The 16809-nt window shown below is 43.5% G+C and overlaps 1 protein-coding gene across 1 annotated transcript; it reads right to left on the bottom strand.

Annotated features, from left to right (window-relative positions):
- Nucleotides 1-4921: 4921 nt before the first annotated feature.
- Nucleotides 4922-14244, bottom strand: Snrnp27 (small nuclear ribonucleoprotein 27 (U4/U6.U5)). Its single transcript, NM_025665.2, has 6 exons — nucleotides 14200-14244; nucleotides 12609-12729; nucleotides 11344-11456; nucleotides 10660-10739; nucleotides 5975-6039; nucleotides 4922-5333 (listed from the first exon to the last, which is right to left on the bottom strand). The coding sequence occupies exons 1-6, from the start codon at nucleotides 14231-14233 to the stop codon at nucleotides 5279-5281; spliced, it is 468 nt and encodes a 155-aa protein (NP_079941.1). The 5' UTR covers nucleotides 14234-14244; the 3' UTR covers nucleotides 4922-5278.
- Nucleotides 14245-16809: the final 2565 nt, after the last annotated feature.

The raw sequence follows: 16809 nt of genomic DNA on the forward strand, positions 1-16809 counted from the left end.
TATACAAAAACAAGACGAAACAAAACAAAACGATCCCAACAACAATAACAACAACAAAATGGCAGGTATCCAGAACTGCAGACAGCCACAGAACTAAATTCAAACCGCCATTACACACAACAGATTTGGGTGCGATGGAGAGGCCATGTTCCTGGTATGTTCAAGGATCCAATCAAGGGCTCTATGCTGACACACACACTGAAGGCAGTTTTTCATGAGGACATGGAACTTGGAAATGAGAATGTGGAAAAGAACCACTTGGAATATTTTAAAATTGTATGCTGTTTGTTAAATAAGGTTAAAAATTAAAGTATCATATGCAACTATTAAAGTAACCAACTTAATATTCATAAAATGCTTTGTTTCAGCCATTTTAACATCTTGGGTTCCACACTTTCATATTTCCTCCCAAGTTTACTGTGAATATATAACATCTTTTCAGTCTTCTCTTTCTGCTCTCAGCAACTTATTTCAATCCAGTCCTATTTCAGGATCATAATTCTACCCCTACAGTCACTCTAACGGAAAAGCCACACATTTCTTTTTAAAGGGGTGGTCAGCGTTTGAAACCCAAGCCAGAGAGACTATTTAAAGCAAGTAAGTTAAGCACAAACACGTCTAAATTCAACTCCAAACAAAAATACTCAATCACATAAACACCAGAGAGACTAAGAAATATGGCAATCTCCTTTCTTGGTGGCAAGAATAGGATTGCTTACACCAACTAGGACTTGCAGTTAGGAACAGAGTATCTAGCGCCATCTACTGGCAGTGAAGCAGTAAGTGGAAAACAAAGGGTGAACCAGCTCAGTCCTCTCCTATAACCCAACATGGTCAGTCACTATGGAAGCATGAACTGCTAAGTAGGCCTTGCCTCCCAAACATGAGAGTTCTAAAATGTGTGGGCCCCAGCTCTACGCCAATAGTTTAATACAAATGATGCATGTGATAGCACAAGAAAGGTGCTTTTCAGCATGCAAGATAAAACTAGGAACTGAGTAGTTAAATGGAGAAACCCAACTGTATGTATGACATGGTTGTCTATCTAGTCACTCAGTCCCACAGTCTGGCTCCCGGCCTCCCATGGCTCCAGCTGGGTGGAGGTCATTGCCAATGCTGAGCTCATCTCATATGGGACCCAAGGGGCTGCTTTGTAGAGCACCTCAGAACTTCATCCTCCACAGCACTCAACTGCCTGAAAGGCCTAGGCTGTGGGAATTAAAACTCTCTTCACAACCAAGTTTATAAAGACAGTATGAGATGAATTTTGTCTTCTATGTTTTTGAGGAATTTATGTCATTTCTTGGTGTAGCAAATATCCAAACAGGACATTTTTGTTTTAATATGAACCCTTTGCTGATGTTGCTTTAAACATTCAATGTCATGGCTTCTCTCATCATGACATTAGAATCTTCAAAACTTCTAATAGAGAAACACACACAAGCACACATACACAAATGTATATTCACCCATATACTATATTGCACAGAACACAGAAGAGGGTATCGGAGCTCTTTCAAGGTAGATTTAACTTACACAGGCACTGAAAGCTCTACAAGGCTCCATATTAATTCAGCTGTAAAATTATCTCTGGTTTTTTTTTTTAAGGCAAAGAAAAAGCAGGGTCTGGTGAAGCACAGCTATAACCCCCAGCACTCGGCACTGGGGCAGGTACCAGGTCCGTGACTTCTGTGTAAATGGGGCTCAGGGCTGGAGAGCAGGCTCAGTGGCTAACAGTATACTATACTAGGTCTTGCACAGGACCTGGGTTTAGTTCCCAGCATCCACACCAGGTGGCTTACAGCAGCCTGTAACTCCAGTTCCAGGCGACCTGATGCCTCTTCTGGTGACTGCACACACATGGTACACATACAGAAAAGGAGTCACCTATACATACATACAATTAGAAATCAGTAACTGTTAAAAAGGGAATCAGTCTTATCTCAGTTAATGACTAAAATACTTTCCAAAACCAAAAGACAAAAACCAGAAGAGGCTCAGTGAGAAAGCTGACAGCACTACATTCCAATTCTAAAGGCACCAGGCCCTCCACAGGGCTGGGGGGGGGGGGAACGGACAGCAGTAAACACGGCAAGCCCCACCTCTCAGAATCAAAGAGCCAGCTGGCAAACATGGTCGACCTAAGCTGTGCTAGGTGCGGTGAAGGGAAGCAGAGGTGGGCATGGAGGGCAGGTACACCTCCTACACTGCAGGGAACAGACAAGCTTCAACAGGTCATTATCAGCCCAGCACTTTTACTTCTACATAGACAGGCCAGGGAATTGAGAATAAACATGTGCTCACTGGGAAGGCAGGGGCAGGCAAGCAGATCTCTGTGAGTTTAAGCTCTAGGACTGCCAGGCTACAGAGAAAGACCTGCCTCAATAAATCAATAATAAAATGTGTTTATATAAAAGTGTACTAGTATCCATGGAATATTTTTCACAAAGGCAAAAGCATTCTAAATGCCATCTGCTGTTGTTGAAGTATAAGCAAAACAAGGTATAACCTCAGGACGGAGTATTAGTTGTAAAAAGGAAGGGGACACCAATGCACAGTGTGGATGACACCGAGTGAAAGCAGCCAGACAGAACAGCACATGGCTCTACTTATAGCAAACACCCAGAATAGGCACATACTACAGACAAGGCGTATGTTAGTGACTTGTGGGAGGAGGGTTGGGAATAGAGTAGTAAGAGAGTTCAAGGTTTCTTTGGATGATGAAAAGACTCTAGATGTGCACATACTAAAACCGCTGCCAGCTTTAACAGAGTATGTTTTATGAGCTATGAATCTTATCTCAATAGAGAAGGAATATGAGCACATCTAGAGGAGAGGGAATGTTCCAGAGGAATGAAAAAAGTGGAAAAACTAGCCTGGCCTCAAAGAATAGCAATGAGCACAGTAGATGTATTTCGATGTGTCCAAGTACAGTGAGCTAGGGTTCGAGTCCAGATCAAACAGGACTTGGGTGCTTTACACGTGGAGCCTGCAGCAACATGGACGTTATTCTAACAGTATCACTAAGACCAGGCAGACATGTGCTGATGCTTGCTATTGGGTGGAGAGTAAAGAGGCACAAGAGCAGAAAGGGGACTTTTCTGGAGCTTCTGCAGTAGTACAGATAAGAGTGCAGGTCTGGACTTGCAAGCTTGGTGGTAGGAGTGACCAATGGTCAAATAAATGTCAATCAGATGCAGGGCATAGAAGAGGTTGAGGATGACCCCAAAATTTGAACGAAGGAGTAAACTGTTACTAATGGGGGAGCCTCAGGAAAGATTGCAGGAGGGAAGCAAGGGCTCTCACATTTGAGGTCCTGATGCTGTAGGCATCATCAAGGCTTTAGCTTAAGGGGGCCCAAGATGGCATGCATACCCAAGGCCATGTGGGAGACAGTTAAAGGCCCCTGGAGGTAATGAGTCAAAGGACAAAGCCCTGGGCATGCCAACACACAGATTCTTAGAAGATCTGACACTAACTGTGCCTCTGGAAGAGAGCAACCTGTTAAAGGAAAAGGTCCTAACCATCCTGACCCCCCCCCCCCAATTTCCTCTTAGATTAAAAAAAAATCTAACCATTATGCTAAGTGAAATAAGCTACCTGAATATTCCATGTTTTCGCTTCCATGTGAAATCTAGACTTAAATTTAAGTACACATGTACATACATGTGAGTCGGGTCATGAATGTATGAAAGGGACTATGAAAGGGAAGAAAGAGATCTGGAAAGGGTAGAAGAGAAGGTACTGGAATATCCATCATATGAAAGCAGAGGGAGGAAAGAGACCACCAGCAGGAGGAGGCAGGGATGGGGAGAGCAAATAAAAAACAAAGCAGAGTGATATAGACCATGAAAATGTCCAACAAGACCCATTACTATATATGCTAAGCAAAAAATTAACTAGGATATTAAAGATAGTCAAAAAAACAAAATAAAACAAAATCATGAGACACAAATACTTTTATATAAATGTTTAAAATTCCAATAGATTAGAATAATCTGAATGTTAGCATTAGTGGGGGCTATAATACCACAGCCACAGTCCACCTGCAATAAAACAGAGGGACTTTACCCACGCTGCCCAATGAAGGCTTTGCTAAGAGCAGTGGCACGGCCAACTTCCCTCTGAAGCTGACACATATAAAAACATGTTCATGCACGTATAGGTTATTTCTGAGTGGACATGCAATCCCTTACTAGATACCAAAGCATCAAAAAAGGTGGATCCATTATGGTACAACTCAAAAGCCACAGGATGCCACATCTCTAGACAACATGAGCGTAAAAATGTCCCTAGTAAAGCCTGGTGTAGTAGCACAGACCTTTAATCCCAGCACTCGGGAGGCAGAGGCAGGTGGATCTGAGTTGGAGGCCAGCCTGGTCTACAGAGTGAGTTTCAGGACAGCCAGGGCTACACAGAGAAACCCTGTCTCGAAAAACAAACAAACAATTAAAAGTGTTAATAAAAATGAGGAAAGGGTTAGGGGAGGGCTGTATGTGCATTTTACTTATTATCTCATGGGTGGGATAAGAAATATACGTCCATAAGAGCCTGAAAAGACACACAAAATGTTTCTGTTGTAGATTACATGGGAGTTGGCTTGTTCTTATGCTGTCTGGTTCTACTAAATCAGTTTTACAGCAAACATGTGTGGCTTGTGTTAATGAACATAGTAAATGATATTTTGGGGTGAAATGAAGAATATACAAAAACCCAAAGCTATACATTTTCCATTCTTCTAGTTTTTAAACTACCAAGAACCAAGATATCTCATCTAAGCTGGCTTGGGGACAGACTGGTAATCCCAGCAACCCGGAGCTAGAGGCAGGCGGCGTGCCCCAATTTCAAGGCTCATCTCGGCTACATAACAAGACCTTGTCTCAAAACAAAACAAGTCTATGTGTAGAAAAAGAAATTATCCAGGGAGACTCTTTAATCTAGTAATAAAGATATTTGTCAAATAAATATAAAATGGGTAGAAACATTGTTTTATTGGGGAAATGTATGCAATTCACTTTCAGTTTTTAAGAACACCTAGCAAGCATCCAAGAAGACAGCACACACAGTTTCAAAGGAACAAGGACAGACAAAAGGGCTGGTGGCCATCCCAGGGACATTGCCTTGAAAAGTAAGTAAACTGGGTGTCATAAATAAGACTTTCTTACTTTATAAGAAGGAAGAATCAAGATCCTGTTTTGATGTGTATTAAATATAAAATATAAAATACTCTCTGACCCAGACGAGGGTGGGGGAAATCCTCCATCCAACACCTCAAGTTTCATGCAATAAAATCCAGAGGTCTGTTGAATCCGCCTTTTCGATTCATGTACTGCCTATGATAAAAAGAGAAAAGTATTTTTTAAATTCTGGACTCATTTTAAAAGTATAATAAAAGTATACTTCAAGAATTCAAACTAATAGTACCTTTTCAAATGGCAATATTTTATTTGTGTGTGATGGTGTGTGCCTAGAATCACCAGCATTGTAGGGGTAGAGGTGCAAGGATTGTGAGTTCAAGCCCAGCCTGGGATATATAGAGACCCTGTTCTCAAAAAGAGAGCCAAGGAGATGATGGTTCAATGGGTAAGAGTGGCCTTCTAAACATGAGGAATGTAAAAGACTGGAAATGGCTGCATAGCCTATAACCTCAGCAGTGGGAAAAGCGAGCTCACTGACCAGTCTTGCCAGAATTATGAGCTTCAGGTTCAGAGACCCCCACCTCAATGCAATAACGGGCAGAGCTAGTTGTTACCATGTAAATTGGAAGGACATTTTAACACATCAGAATCCAAACAACAAAGACAGTATATTTCATAGGAGCCAATCTTGGTGGCAGATGCTTGTAATCCCAACATTTGGGCAGCAGAGGCCCACGTGCAAACTGTGGAAAATGTCAACATGTCCTACATGCAATAATCCTGTAGTAACATTCCTTTCCAAGCGCAAGCACACACAGCTTGGGGAGCATGCATACCTGTACTTCCTCTTTTGAGACACGTTGATGGCATAGGCATTTACAGAGCCGTCTACCTTCTTCCCCTGGAGAGAAACAAGACGGCCACATTAAATACCTGGCTCATAGAGGGGATCCAGTGGGTGCATCTTGGGCGGCCCCAGAGGACAGCCCATGAACTTTCAAGTGTTACACCTCTGTTCATACCTAAGTATCAATACAGTGTACAAATAAGCAGTCATTTGGGGCTGGGAGGTACTCAGTAGCAGTGCGCCTGCCTCACACGTCCAATCCTTAGCACCACAAAACAACCAATAAGCATTCAGGTTTCTTTTTCTTTTTTAAAGATTTATTAATTTATTTTATTTATATGAGTACACTGTAAATATCTTCAGATACATCAGAAGAGGGTATCGGACCTCATTACAGATGGTTGCTGGGAATTGAACTCAGGACCTCTGGAAGAGCAGTCAGTGCTCTTAACCGCTGTGCCATCTCTCCAGCTCAAGCATTTAGCTTGCATGTGATGTGCATGGCACCAGATTCTAACTTCCTTCAAAGACTCTTTTGAGACGAGATCCAAGTTCTCATTTACACACACTTTAACCTTGGCTCATAATGTTCTCAAATCAAGCTGGGACAATTTTCTGTATGTTTAATTCCCATCTCTTGCACAGAGATTGACTCTAACTTTTGAGTCAGGAAGTGGGACTTGGAGCAGGCACAAGCTGAGCTGGTGCTGTTGGCTTTCCAAATGTCCATCTCCCTCCTCACTGTGGTCCAGACTCGACACAGCCACTTGCCCCCATGCTGTTCCTCTTGTCTGAGTTACCTTCCCTGCCCCCAGACAGCCTTTAGCTATCTGGGTGTGGTCCACTGGTCAAGGTTTAATCCCAATGATCCGGCTGCTGACAGCACTGTCTTTTCTAATCCCTGAATAGTATCACTGTCACTGTGCCTTCCTTGAAACACCACACGTGTTACCCTGCAATACTGTGCTTTCTTCTCAAACTGAAGCCTGCTGCTTTTTGCTTGTATGTTAGTTTCAGATGGACTCTAGCAGCCCAGGCCAGTCTTAGTACGTAACTGACAATTACCTGAATCTCCTGATTTCCCCTGCCCAAGTGCTAGCATTATAGGCATGTGGCACCAAATGTGGATTGAGGCTGTAGCTAGCTTCTTGATGGAGGTTGTACTCTCAGGCCCTAGGCCACTGTACTTGCAAAAGTTTAGAAAAATGCCAGCTTAATATGTCACTAACTAATGCAACAAAACACGCTGGCTTGAGCAAGCCTCCTCCGTTAGGAATGTGGCTTCTGTGCGGCATGTTACTGAACATCTGCACAAGGACAACACCAGGGATTCTGATCACTGAAGTCTGTACAGCTGAGCCCAGGCATTTGAAATGGGATCTAAGATAAATATTTGTGATTATTTTTCTTTCTTCTTTCTCATGTATGGAATTATGTGTGTGTGTGTGTGTGTGTTCATGTGCATATGTGCAGAGGCCAGAGCTCTATGTTGGTGTCTTCCTCTGTTGCTTTCCGTCTTTTAAATGTTTTTACACTTATCTTCTGAAAGCTGTTCACACGCATACACCACTGAGCCATCTCACTGCCTCGCTACCTTACTTGAGACTAGAGCGCTCACTGGATCTCGTCAGTCCTCCGAGTGGCTGGCAGCATGTTCCAGGCATTTATCTCCCTATCCTTTTGTGTTTGTCCCCGATCCGCTGCTGAGGGCTTTGTTTTGTTTTGTTTTCTGTCGGTGCCGGGATTCCAAAATCAGGCCCTTAGACTTGCCCAGCAGCACTCTGTGAACTGAACCGTCTCCTTAGGCCCACTTTGTACTTAATTTTCTACTCCTATTTTCATTGACGTTTTTCAGGAAAGCAGCGATACTGAACAAACTCCTGAGGCGCTATCATTTGAGCTCCTAAGAACAGGCAGTTTGAAAGACCTCAAGAGACTAGCCTTACAACAGAACATCATGCCCATCTTCACACCGAGTGCAGTCTCATTTTTTAGGAAGCTTTTGGAGAGCTGCACATTACTAATGCTGTTCTCATGCATGTGGGAGAAAAAATTATTCGTTAGTAAAAGTAAGCAAACTATGAATGTTTAATAGAAGGAGAGTGAACAAGCCGAGAGACTTTGACTGACAGACATGAAACCAAGTGCACATGAACCAAATTAATACCTATTTGAAGTGGCTAGAAAATAACCACTATGGACTGGGCCGGGGCTCAGTGGTGCATAAATGACCCATCATGCATTGAGCCAAACCAGACTAGAGACGAGCCCTGACCCAAGCTGCTCTCATGTTATGCTCCACTGCATTTTATGGCGTCTAAGAATGCTTACTTAATGTCTCCTTTGCAAGCAAAGCTCTTCTGACTATAATAAGTCAGGGTCTGGAGACTTTTACAACCCTCAGGATTTACAAATTTGAACCAGGCAATGACAAGACCAATACTATTCTAAGAACGTAAAATGATAATAGCGTCACTCTGTAAGTACTGCTATTTGTTAGATACACATTAATGATGATTTAATACATGCTATAAAAAATACTCTGAATAAAAGGAGGACTTGAGTTGGATGTGCTGCCACACCCCAGGATCATAGGACCTGGGAGGCTGAAGCAGGAGGGATCATGACTGTCTCAATCAACAAGACAAAGAGCAAAGGCTTCGACACAGGGTTGACAGTCTTAAATTCTAAAATGGAGCTTAGATAACCACTGCAAAAGCAAGAGCTCAGAACCAAAGACAATTCCCCAAAGGAAAAAACACAAATGGTCAATAAACATCCATCTTTAATCATCAGGGAAATGTAAATCAAAACTACTTCATCTTACCCTAAGCAGAATAGCTATTATCAAAAGCCAAATGACAGGCTGGAGAGATGGCTCAGCAGGTAGGAGCACTTACTCCTCTTCCAGAGGACCCAGGTGTGGTCTGAGGACACATGGCAAGTCCCAACAGTCTCTAGTCCAGTTTCAGGGGATCCAGTATGCACTTTTAGCATCCTCAGGCAGCAGGCACACATGTAGTACATGTATACACCCACAGGCAAGGCACTCATAATATTCAAAGAAAAAAAACCCAAATCAATCTTAAAAAAATAAAACAAATAACAATACTGGCAAGGCTATGGGCAAAGGAAACCCTTCCTCACTGCTAGTGGGAGTATAAACTGGAACAATGCAAGTCGGTATGGAGGCTCCCAAAACAACTCAAAGCAATACTACTTCTGCCTTGGCAATGAATTCCAACTCTCACATCAGAGATACTAACTCACCTACGTCTACTGCTATGGTACTCACCACAGGCAGGAAACAGAACCAGCCCAGATGTCCATTAACAGACAGATGGATAAAGACAATCTGATAAATATACACAATGGAATTTTATACAGCCATGAAAAATAAAATCAAGGAGGCAGTGGTAGCACACACCTATAATCCCAGCACTCAGTAAGCAGAGGCAGGTGGATCTCTGTGAGTTTGAGGCTAGCCAGATCTACTCAGGTAGTTCCAAGACAAGGACAGCCAAGGCTACCCAAAGAAATCCTGCCTTGAAAGACCTAAACCAAACCAAACCAAACCAAAATAAGAAACAAACAAAAAACCCCAATCCGAACCAAACAGAAAAATCCAAAATCAACAAACAAACCCCAAATCATCTACAAGAAAATGAATGGAACTTGAAATTATTATACTAAATGAAGTAACCAGATTAAAAAAAATATGTTTTCTCATGTGCAAATCCTAAATTTTAATTTTTTTATGTATGCAGATACACATACATATGTTGGGGAGTAGATTGGTCATGAAACTAGAAAGGGGATTATAAAAGAGGGAGAGATCTTTGGGAAGAATGGGAAAAAGAAGTCCGCAGAACACAAGTGATGGAAAGTCAAATGGGACTAATATGGGGAGGAGGAGATGGGAAGGCGGGGCGAGGGGAGGTAGGGGTAACGAAAACCCACCCCTCAGTGCCCACTATTTATTTATACACTGAAGAAAGGGAAGGAGAGCTGGCCCTTACTTCTGTCCCTCGGATGCAGAGGTAAGAAAATCAAAAACTCAAGGTCTTCCTTGACTATGTAACAAGTCTGAGGGAGCCTGGGCTAAGTGCTATCTTGTCTTGAAAGAGAGAAAGAAAGAAAGGGAGAAAGAAAAAAGGAAGGAAGGAAGGAAGGAAGGAAGGGAGGGAGCTTGTTGACCAGAAGATTCTTGCTTCTTAATCCCAGCACTTGAGTTAGTTAACTCTAACTAAGGCAGAGAAAGCAGCAACAACAACAACAACAAACCCGGTTTGAAACATCTGTAGGCTCTACCCCTTAAGATGGATAGCTAAGGGCATAGAGTTCCTGAGTCTGTCCCAAGCCCCAGCACAGCTAGCCTGAGGCAGACACTATGGTCGCTGGTCACTGCACTGAAGTCTCCACCGTGCACCGTGCCCTCCTACTTGAAAAGCACACGCTGCTACGAGCCCTTGAAGCCTGGCATGCTCGGCTGGGCATGCCCAGAATTCGGCTTTAGTGCTTTCTCTGCATGTGTTGATACCCTCAAAGACTGTACAACAAAATAAGTTGTGCCTGTGGAAGAAGTTATTAGTGACAGCAAAAGAGTATGGAAAACCAGGACAGGAGTGAGGGGAAGTCACCCTAGAACATGTAATGGCTCCATGTTTTACTTACTTTTGTGGAGTCAAAAGAGGCAAATCCCATTAATTTCATCATTTCTATTTCTTCCTCTGTTTTACCCTCCAGGTCTTCCTCTGCCAAAATAAACAAGTTTTTGAACTCTTACCGTTATGAATGGAGATGCACAGAGTCACATATCTATAAAATGAAAAGCGTAGCAGCGGACTTGTACACTTTTCACCTCACAGAGAACAAATGAAAAAAGGTGATTTTAACAAGAAAAATTCCTATCCAGTTTGACATGCCAGAGTGTCCATCCTGTGATCTCCACAGACCCTTTAACATCAGATGAGACATTGTTAAGTTTTGAAGATATTCCCAAATAAATTTTTTTCATGTTTTTAAAAATACCTTTCCTAAATCAAAACATACACTGGACACTCACTACTGTATAATCAAAATAAAATCTTCAGAGCATACACAATGAGCCCTATAAAAGGTTAATATTTGCATGCTCAGAATTAGACTTTTTTTTTCCAGACAAGGTTTCTCTGTGTAGTCCTGATTGTCTTGGAACTCACTTTGTAAACCAGGCTGGCCTTGAACTCACGAGATCTGCCTGCCTCTGGCTCTGAAGTGCTGGGATTAAAGGTGAGTGCTACTACTGCCTGGCTTCAAAATTAAACTTTTAACATGACTGAAATTAACTAGATAAGTCTGCTTATCCAACAGCATTACCAGTGATCTGCCGTTCTTTGTTCTTTATTTCTTTAGTTTCTTTCTTTTCCTCATCTCTTCTTTCTTTCAGTCGAGAAGGGGAGGGAGATGTGGATCTATGTCGTCTTGGAGACCTAATGTTTATCAAGTGAAGATGTTAGGAACACATATGCAAGGCAATTCTGTCGATCTGCACAGTCTTCCTTGAGCTTCTGACAGGGGAAGTCCAAACAAAGCCAGGCTACAGAGACCAGAGCTCATCCTGTACAGCAGACAGAGGAAGGCTCTACCTGGTCTCTCTAATGGTTGGAAGAAAAACTTTTATCTAAAAGTTATCGATATGGCCAAGTCTAGAAAAGCCGTGAGACCTAAAAACCTTCCAAGTTTCTGAGATGAGCCTGAAAGAGAGAAGGAGCTATGGCTAAGAACAAGCACTGCTCTTGCAGAAGACCCAGGGCTGATTCCCTCACCAACAGCTAACTGGCCTCCATGGGCACCTACGGACTCGCACACACTGGAGCACACACACAAACACACACACAAGGAATATTTTAAAAGAATAGTAGTAGGCCCAGTGAGATGGTCCCAGAGGTAAAATGCTGGACAACCTGAGCTGATTCCAAGGACCCATGCAGGACATGGGAGAAAAGTGACTCCCAAGTTATCCCTGACATTCACATGCACACCTGCACACTTTCAAATGCAACAGAAAATTTAAAAATGAACACACACACACACACACACTTCTAAATGCCTACTGATGTCTTTGAAGAGTTCGTCAGTCCCTGTGGGTCACCTGTTGCTGAGCACATACTTAAATTTCTTTACCAAATACCTTTCTAAGGGGATTTCATTCATCATTCCTGTTGCTCTTATAGACAATTCCCTAGGGCTAGAAGATTGGCTTAGAGGTTAAAAGCACTGGCTGCTCTTCCACAGGAAATGGGCTCTAGGACCTACAGCACAGCTCGCAACAGTCTGAAACTTGTTTCTGATGCACCAGGTACAGACATATATAAAGGCTAAACACCCACACACAGAAAATAAGACTAACATCTTTTAAAAGACTATGCTCTGATACACTGTAATTAAACTATTTGCCATGAGTAATGCTAGCTTTAGAATACTGTGTGATTAAACTCTGCCATTTCATAAAACCAGAGTCCCTTCTAAGTGATAAAGGCAAAGTCAAGGGCATCTCCTGGGCTCTTTGTTCTCCGCATCCTTGTAGACAAGTTTCTCAGTTTTTCTTTCTTTGTTTTGTTTAATTTTCTGTCTACACTCACCTGGAGCGTCTTCGGTGTGGAGATCTTGAGCGGCTCCTTCTGCGATCTCTCTCCCTGGACCTGGACCTTTCTCGGCGTCTTCTTTCTCGATCCCGAGATGTGGACCGGGACCGCCTACGTTCTAACAAACACAAAAATAGCAGAGCTAAAGGTTAATTTGAACACCTAGAGCTGTCATAATGAAGTATAATGCAAGCCACTACTAGTAGTCACAATGAACAGTTAAAAAAACAAAAAAGTCAGCTGAGCATGGTACTCAGGGAAGAGGCAGGCCCTTCTCAGTGAGTTCCAGGCCAGTCCACGAGCTCTAGAATAGGCACTGCTAAGTGACAGAGAAACCCTGTCTTAAAAAAACAAATGCTGGGCAGCGGTGGCACACGCCTTTAATCCCAGCACTTGGGAGGCAGAGGCAGGAGGATTTCTGAATTCAAGGCCAGCCTGATCTACAGAGTGAGCTCCAGGACAGCCAGGGCTACACAGAGAAACCCTGTCTTGAAAAACCTAAACAAACAAACAAACAAACCAAGAAGTAATTCTTGTGCATAGTGGCACACACCTGTAACACCAGGACTGGGGAAGTGGAGGCAGAAAAAGCAATCATTCAAGACCAACCCCTGTTATGGTAAGGCCCTGTTTGCCATGCATCTGTGAGGCACTAAGTTCAGTTCTCTTGATCTCTCTCTCTCTCTCTCACACACACACACCCCTACTAACATTTCAACACATAACATCACTTAAATTACTTTAAAGTCAAACAATGTGGTGTATTTTAAAATCACCCATATTTCGACCGTTTATACAATAGCCTAATATCCAATTAGATTATCTTTTCAGTCAGAATCGTATTTTTAAAACAAAGTTCTGTGTTTTCTGAAAGCATGGCTGTGTATGAGGCTATCCCCGCCCCCTTGTTTGCTCTACCATGTCTTGTACTAATTAGTAAACTGGCCAAAGTAAGGCATAATGCTACACAATAGGTATTTCCCAAAGGAAAACCAATCTATTGGACATTTACTGCACTTCGAAGGCTCAATTTGCTTGAGGCCCTGGTTGCCTAGTAAGATAATTGAGTATTAGTTGAAGGTGAGCCTTGTTCTAAACAACTAGAGACTAATTCTAATCCCTTAACATGGCTGAGGATACAGATATCCTCTGAGTTTCCCCAAAGTCCCACCTTACACGGCCTCAGTCCTATGCTCTCTGTCTTATGTACAGAAGACATTAGGATATGCGGTCTCAAATTCTAAACACTTCCAACTAAAGACCCAGGCAGGGCACCGACATTTAGAAAGCATCTGTGAGCCAAGGCAGGTTGAATGTTATGGAGGGTGACGTTAATTCTCACACCAATCCTTCACGGTAAAGTTACCTACGATGGTTACGGGGACTGGACAGAGAAAGGCAGGCTGACTTATGATGTATGCACGGTCCCCCAGGAGCTAAGCGAAGGGACTGTGGAACTCTAGTTCAGGGCAGGGCTGAGGAGAGCAGGTCCCGGCCTCGCCCCGTCCCGCACTCTCCCGGGCCTTCGAGGTTAAGGTCGTGGGTAGCACCTGACACCGTCCCTAGCCGTGAGACTTTCTGGACTCACCCCTACGCGGGGAGCGGCTACGACTTCGACCCATCGGAGTCCTCCTCCTCCTCCTCCGACCGCCCCGGAAACAACCCCACAACTTCCGGAGCAGCTGGAAGTTGATTTTTGCAGGCCGGCTGGAAACTAGCAGAGCGCGTGGCGAGGGTTCCGGCGGCTCCAGCAAACAGATGACTTAAGTCTTGCCCTGGAAGTCGCCCCAGGGCCTGAAGTTCCTGGAAGAACTGGGCGCTAATTCCGCTTCTTCAAGTTGAGATTTCTTTTTAAATCTTGTCGCGATTTACCCCTTTGTCCTGCTGGAGAACTCACCTGTGTATCGCTCCACCCAGCACAGTTCTCTCTTGTTTTCCCAGCGTTCCTCTACACGTATAAAATACATCACACCAATCCTTTCTTGTTGTGGTTTTTCGAGACAGGGTTTCTCTGTGTAGCTCTGGCTGTCCTGGAACTCTGTAGACCAGGCTGGCCTCGAACTCAGAGATCAGCCTACTTCTGCCTCCCAAGTGCTGGGATTGAAAGAGTGTCTTACAACGTCAGGCCACACGAATTCTAATCGGCATGAGCTGTTTTTGACTTTTGCATTTAATTCTTAAGTCAGCTTTATGTTGGCGCAAGTGACAGCACTGGGATTGCACCCTAAACTACTATGGCGGTTTGAGAGAGTTCGTTTTATTTTTGTATGTATGTGGGTGTCCCTTGTATTCCATGCAACTGGCCATTGAGAACCTGACAGTAGGCACTGAGAAAGTGAGCAGCAAACCCACTGCATTCTCCCATCTCTTCAGCCCCAACTACTGTTTTTTGTAAGTAAAAGGCTCCATCCTACTCCCGAAGGGAACCTCCCAAATGTTGCCGTAACCTTCAAAATGAAAGGCTTTATGAGCCGCGCGCTCGCGCACACACACAAGAACGCGGCTTCTTGCAGTAAAACATGTATACAGCGAGTGGGAAAGGCTGCAGCCTCTACTGATGGAACCAGTGCTCTTGCCAGCCTTTGACGGGCAACAGCTGAGGACAGGCTTCTAGAACAAAAACTTAGGAAGAGGCAGAAGAGGCTAGTTTTAGTTTGAAAACACTTGGTCCACTAGTCATCATGTTAAGGAAAAAAAAAAAAAGGTAAATAAATAGACTTTTGTACAGCCTCTTTTATACCTGATCCCAACTAAACTAGAATTTCCACCATGCGGCCTGACTTCCATATTTTTGAGATTATGTGTCAAGCCGTAGGAGAGCACTGGGAATCTCCTGTCACTTATAAGGAAGTTTTAGGGATAATCTTGGATAACCACTATGGACAGCTGAAGTCACTGTCCACAGTGCAAGAGGGGGATTTGAGGAAGCCAGAGCACTGTATTAGAGGTGTGAGAAGACAGCAAAGTGACATGGGGGCTATGGGTGATCAGAGACATATGCCCCCTTCTTCCCACCTCCCCTTGCCAGGCTTTGGATCTTAGGTAATGAAAACACTTAGCACAGCCTCTTCAAATTTTCAAAAGTGGCTGGAAAGTACGATGAAGTTAGTGTAACAGACATTTGTGAATGCCTGCTGAATGTTGGATCCTGCACAACTGCAGCACTGGGGTGAAGGAGGGATCATGTGGGCTCTGCCAAGAGGCTTGCCATCTTCATCATGGAAGCAGATGACAGGCTGTTTTCATATCATGGATAGTATCCAGTGTGTTAGAGAGGGATACAAGGCCACTGAGCCGAATTTGATCTTACAGGAGGGTTTCTGGGAATAATATTCCCGAGAGTTGAGATTACCTACTGTGCTATTGCACTGTGACATGAATACAACTTTGTTCACACACACAGAGGCACGTACAGGCATGGTGCCTAGCACTTTTACCTGCTTAGCCATTACACACACACATCAAACACACACAGATATCACACACACCACACCCCCACACACATATCACACACACACACACCATACACACACCTACCTACCTACCTACCTACCTACCTACCTACCTACCTACATACATACCTACCTACCTGTTGGCAATGCTTACTGAGAGAGTAAGGGTTTGTCTGTTTGCAACATTCATAACATGATGCTGTCCACATAGAAGACAATGAAAGGGTGCTTCCTTTATTACTTGAGGGCTCTTGTGCCAAGGAGTAACATGGGACACTATCTTGCCCCTAAGAGCCACCTTATTAATTCAGTGGAGCTCCTTCTGTGTGCATTTATTCCCCTCTGAGAACATGATTACACGTCAGCTTGTGAGAAAGCCCAACCTCTACGATCAACACAAGCCAGGCAAGAGGTCAAATGCTTTCCATCCTGCACTCTAGAGGCAGTAACAAGTGGGCTTCTGCATCCTCCAGACCAGCCTGTCTACATACCAATGTGAGGCCAGCTAGAAGATACATAGTGAGATCTTGTTTCAAACACATGCACACCAAGTTTAGAATCAAATATGTGCATGGATACCTGTTAACATGCTAACATTTTTTAAAAAGATCATACACACACACACACACACACACACACACACACACACACACACACCAGAGAGAGAGAGAGAGAGAGAGAGAGAGAGAGAGAGAGAGAGAGAGAGAGAGAGAGAGAGAGAGAATGAATCAGAAAAAGTATGATGA

The sequence above is a fragment of the Mus musculus genome, chromosome 6 (assembly GCF_000001635.26).
Source record: "Mus musculus strain C57BL/6J chromosome 6, GRCm38.p6 C57BL/6J".
In the NCBI taxonomy this organism is placed as follows: domain Eukaryota; kingdom Metazoa; phylum Chordata; class Mammalia; order Rodentia; family Muridae; genus Mus; species Mus musculus.

What these genes read in the sequence shown, in the direction of transcription:
- Snrnp27 (NM_025665.2), bottom strand. Translation starts at nt 14,233, where the DNA reads ATGGGTCGAAGTCGTAGCCGCTCCCCGCGTAGGG. An exon ending in TAGCCGCTCCCCGCGTAGGG is followed by an intron (nt 12,730 to 14,199) that starts GTGAGTCCAGAA and finishes TGTGTTTGTTAG; the next exon opens with AACGTAGGCGGTCCCGGTCC. An exon ending in TCTCAAAAGAGGAAGTACAG is followed by an intron (nt 5,334 to 5,974) that starts GTATGCATGCTC and finishes TTTTTATCATAG; the next exon opens with GCAGTACATGAATCGAAAAG.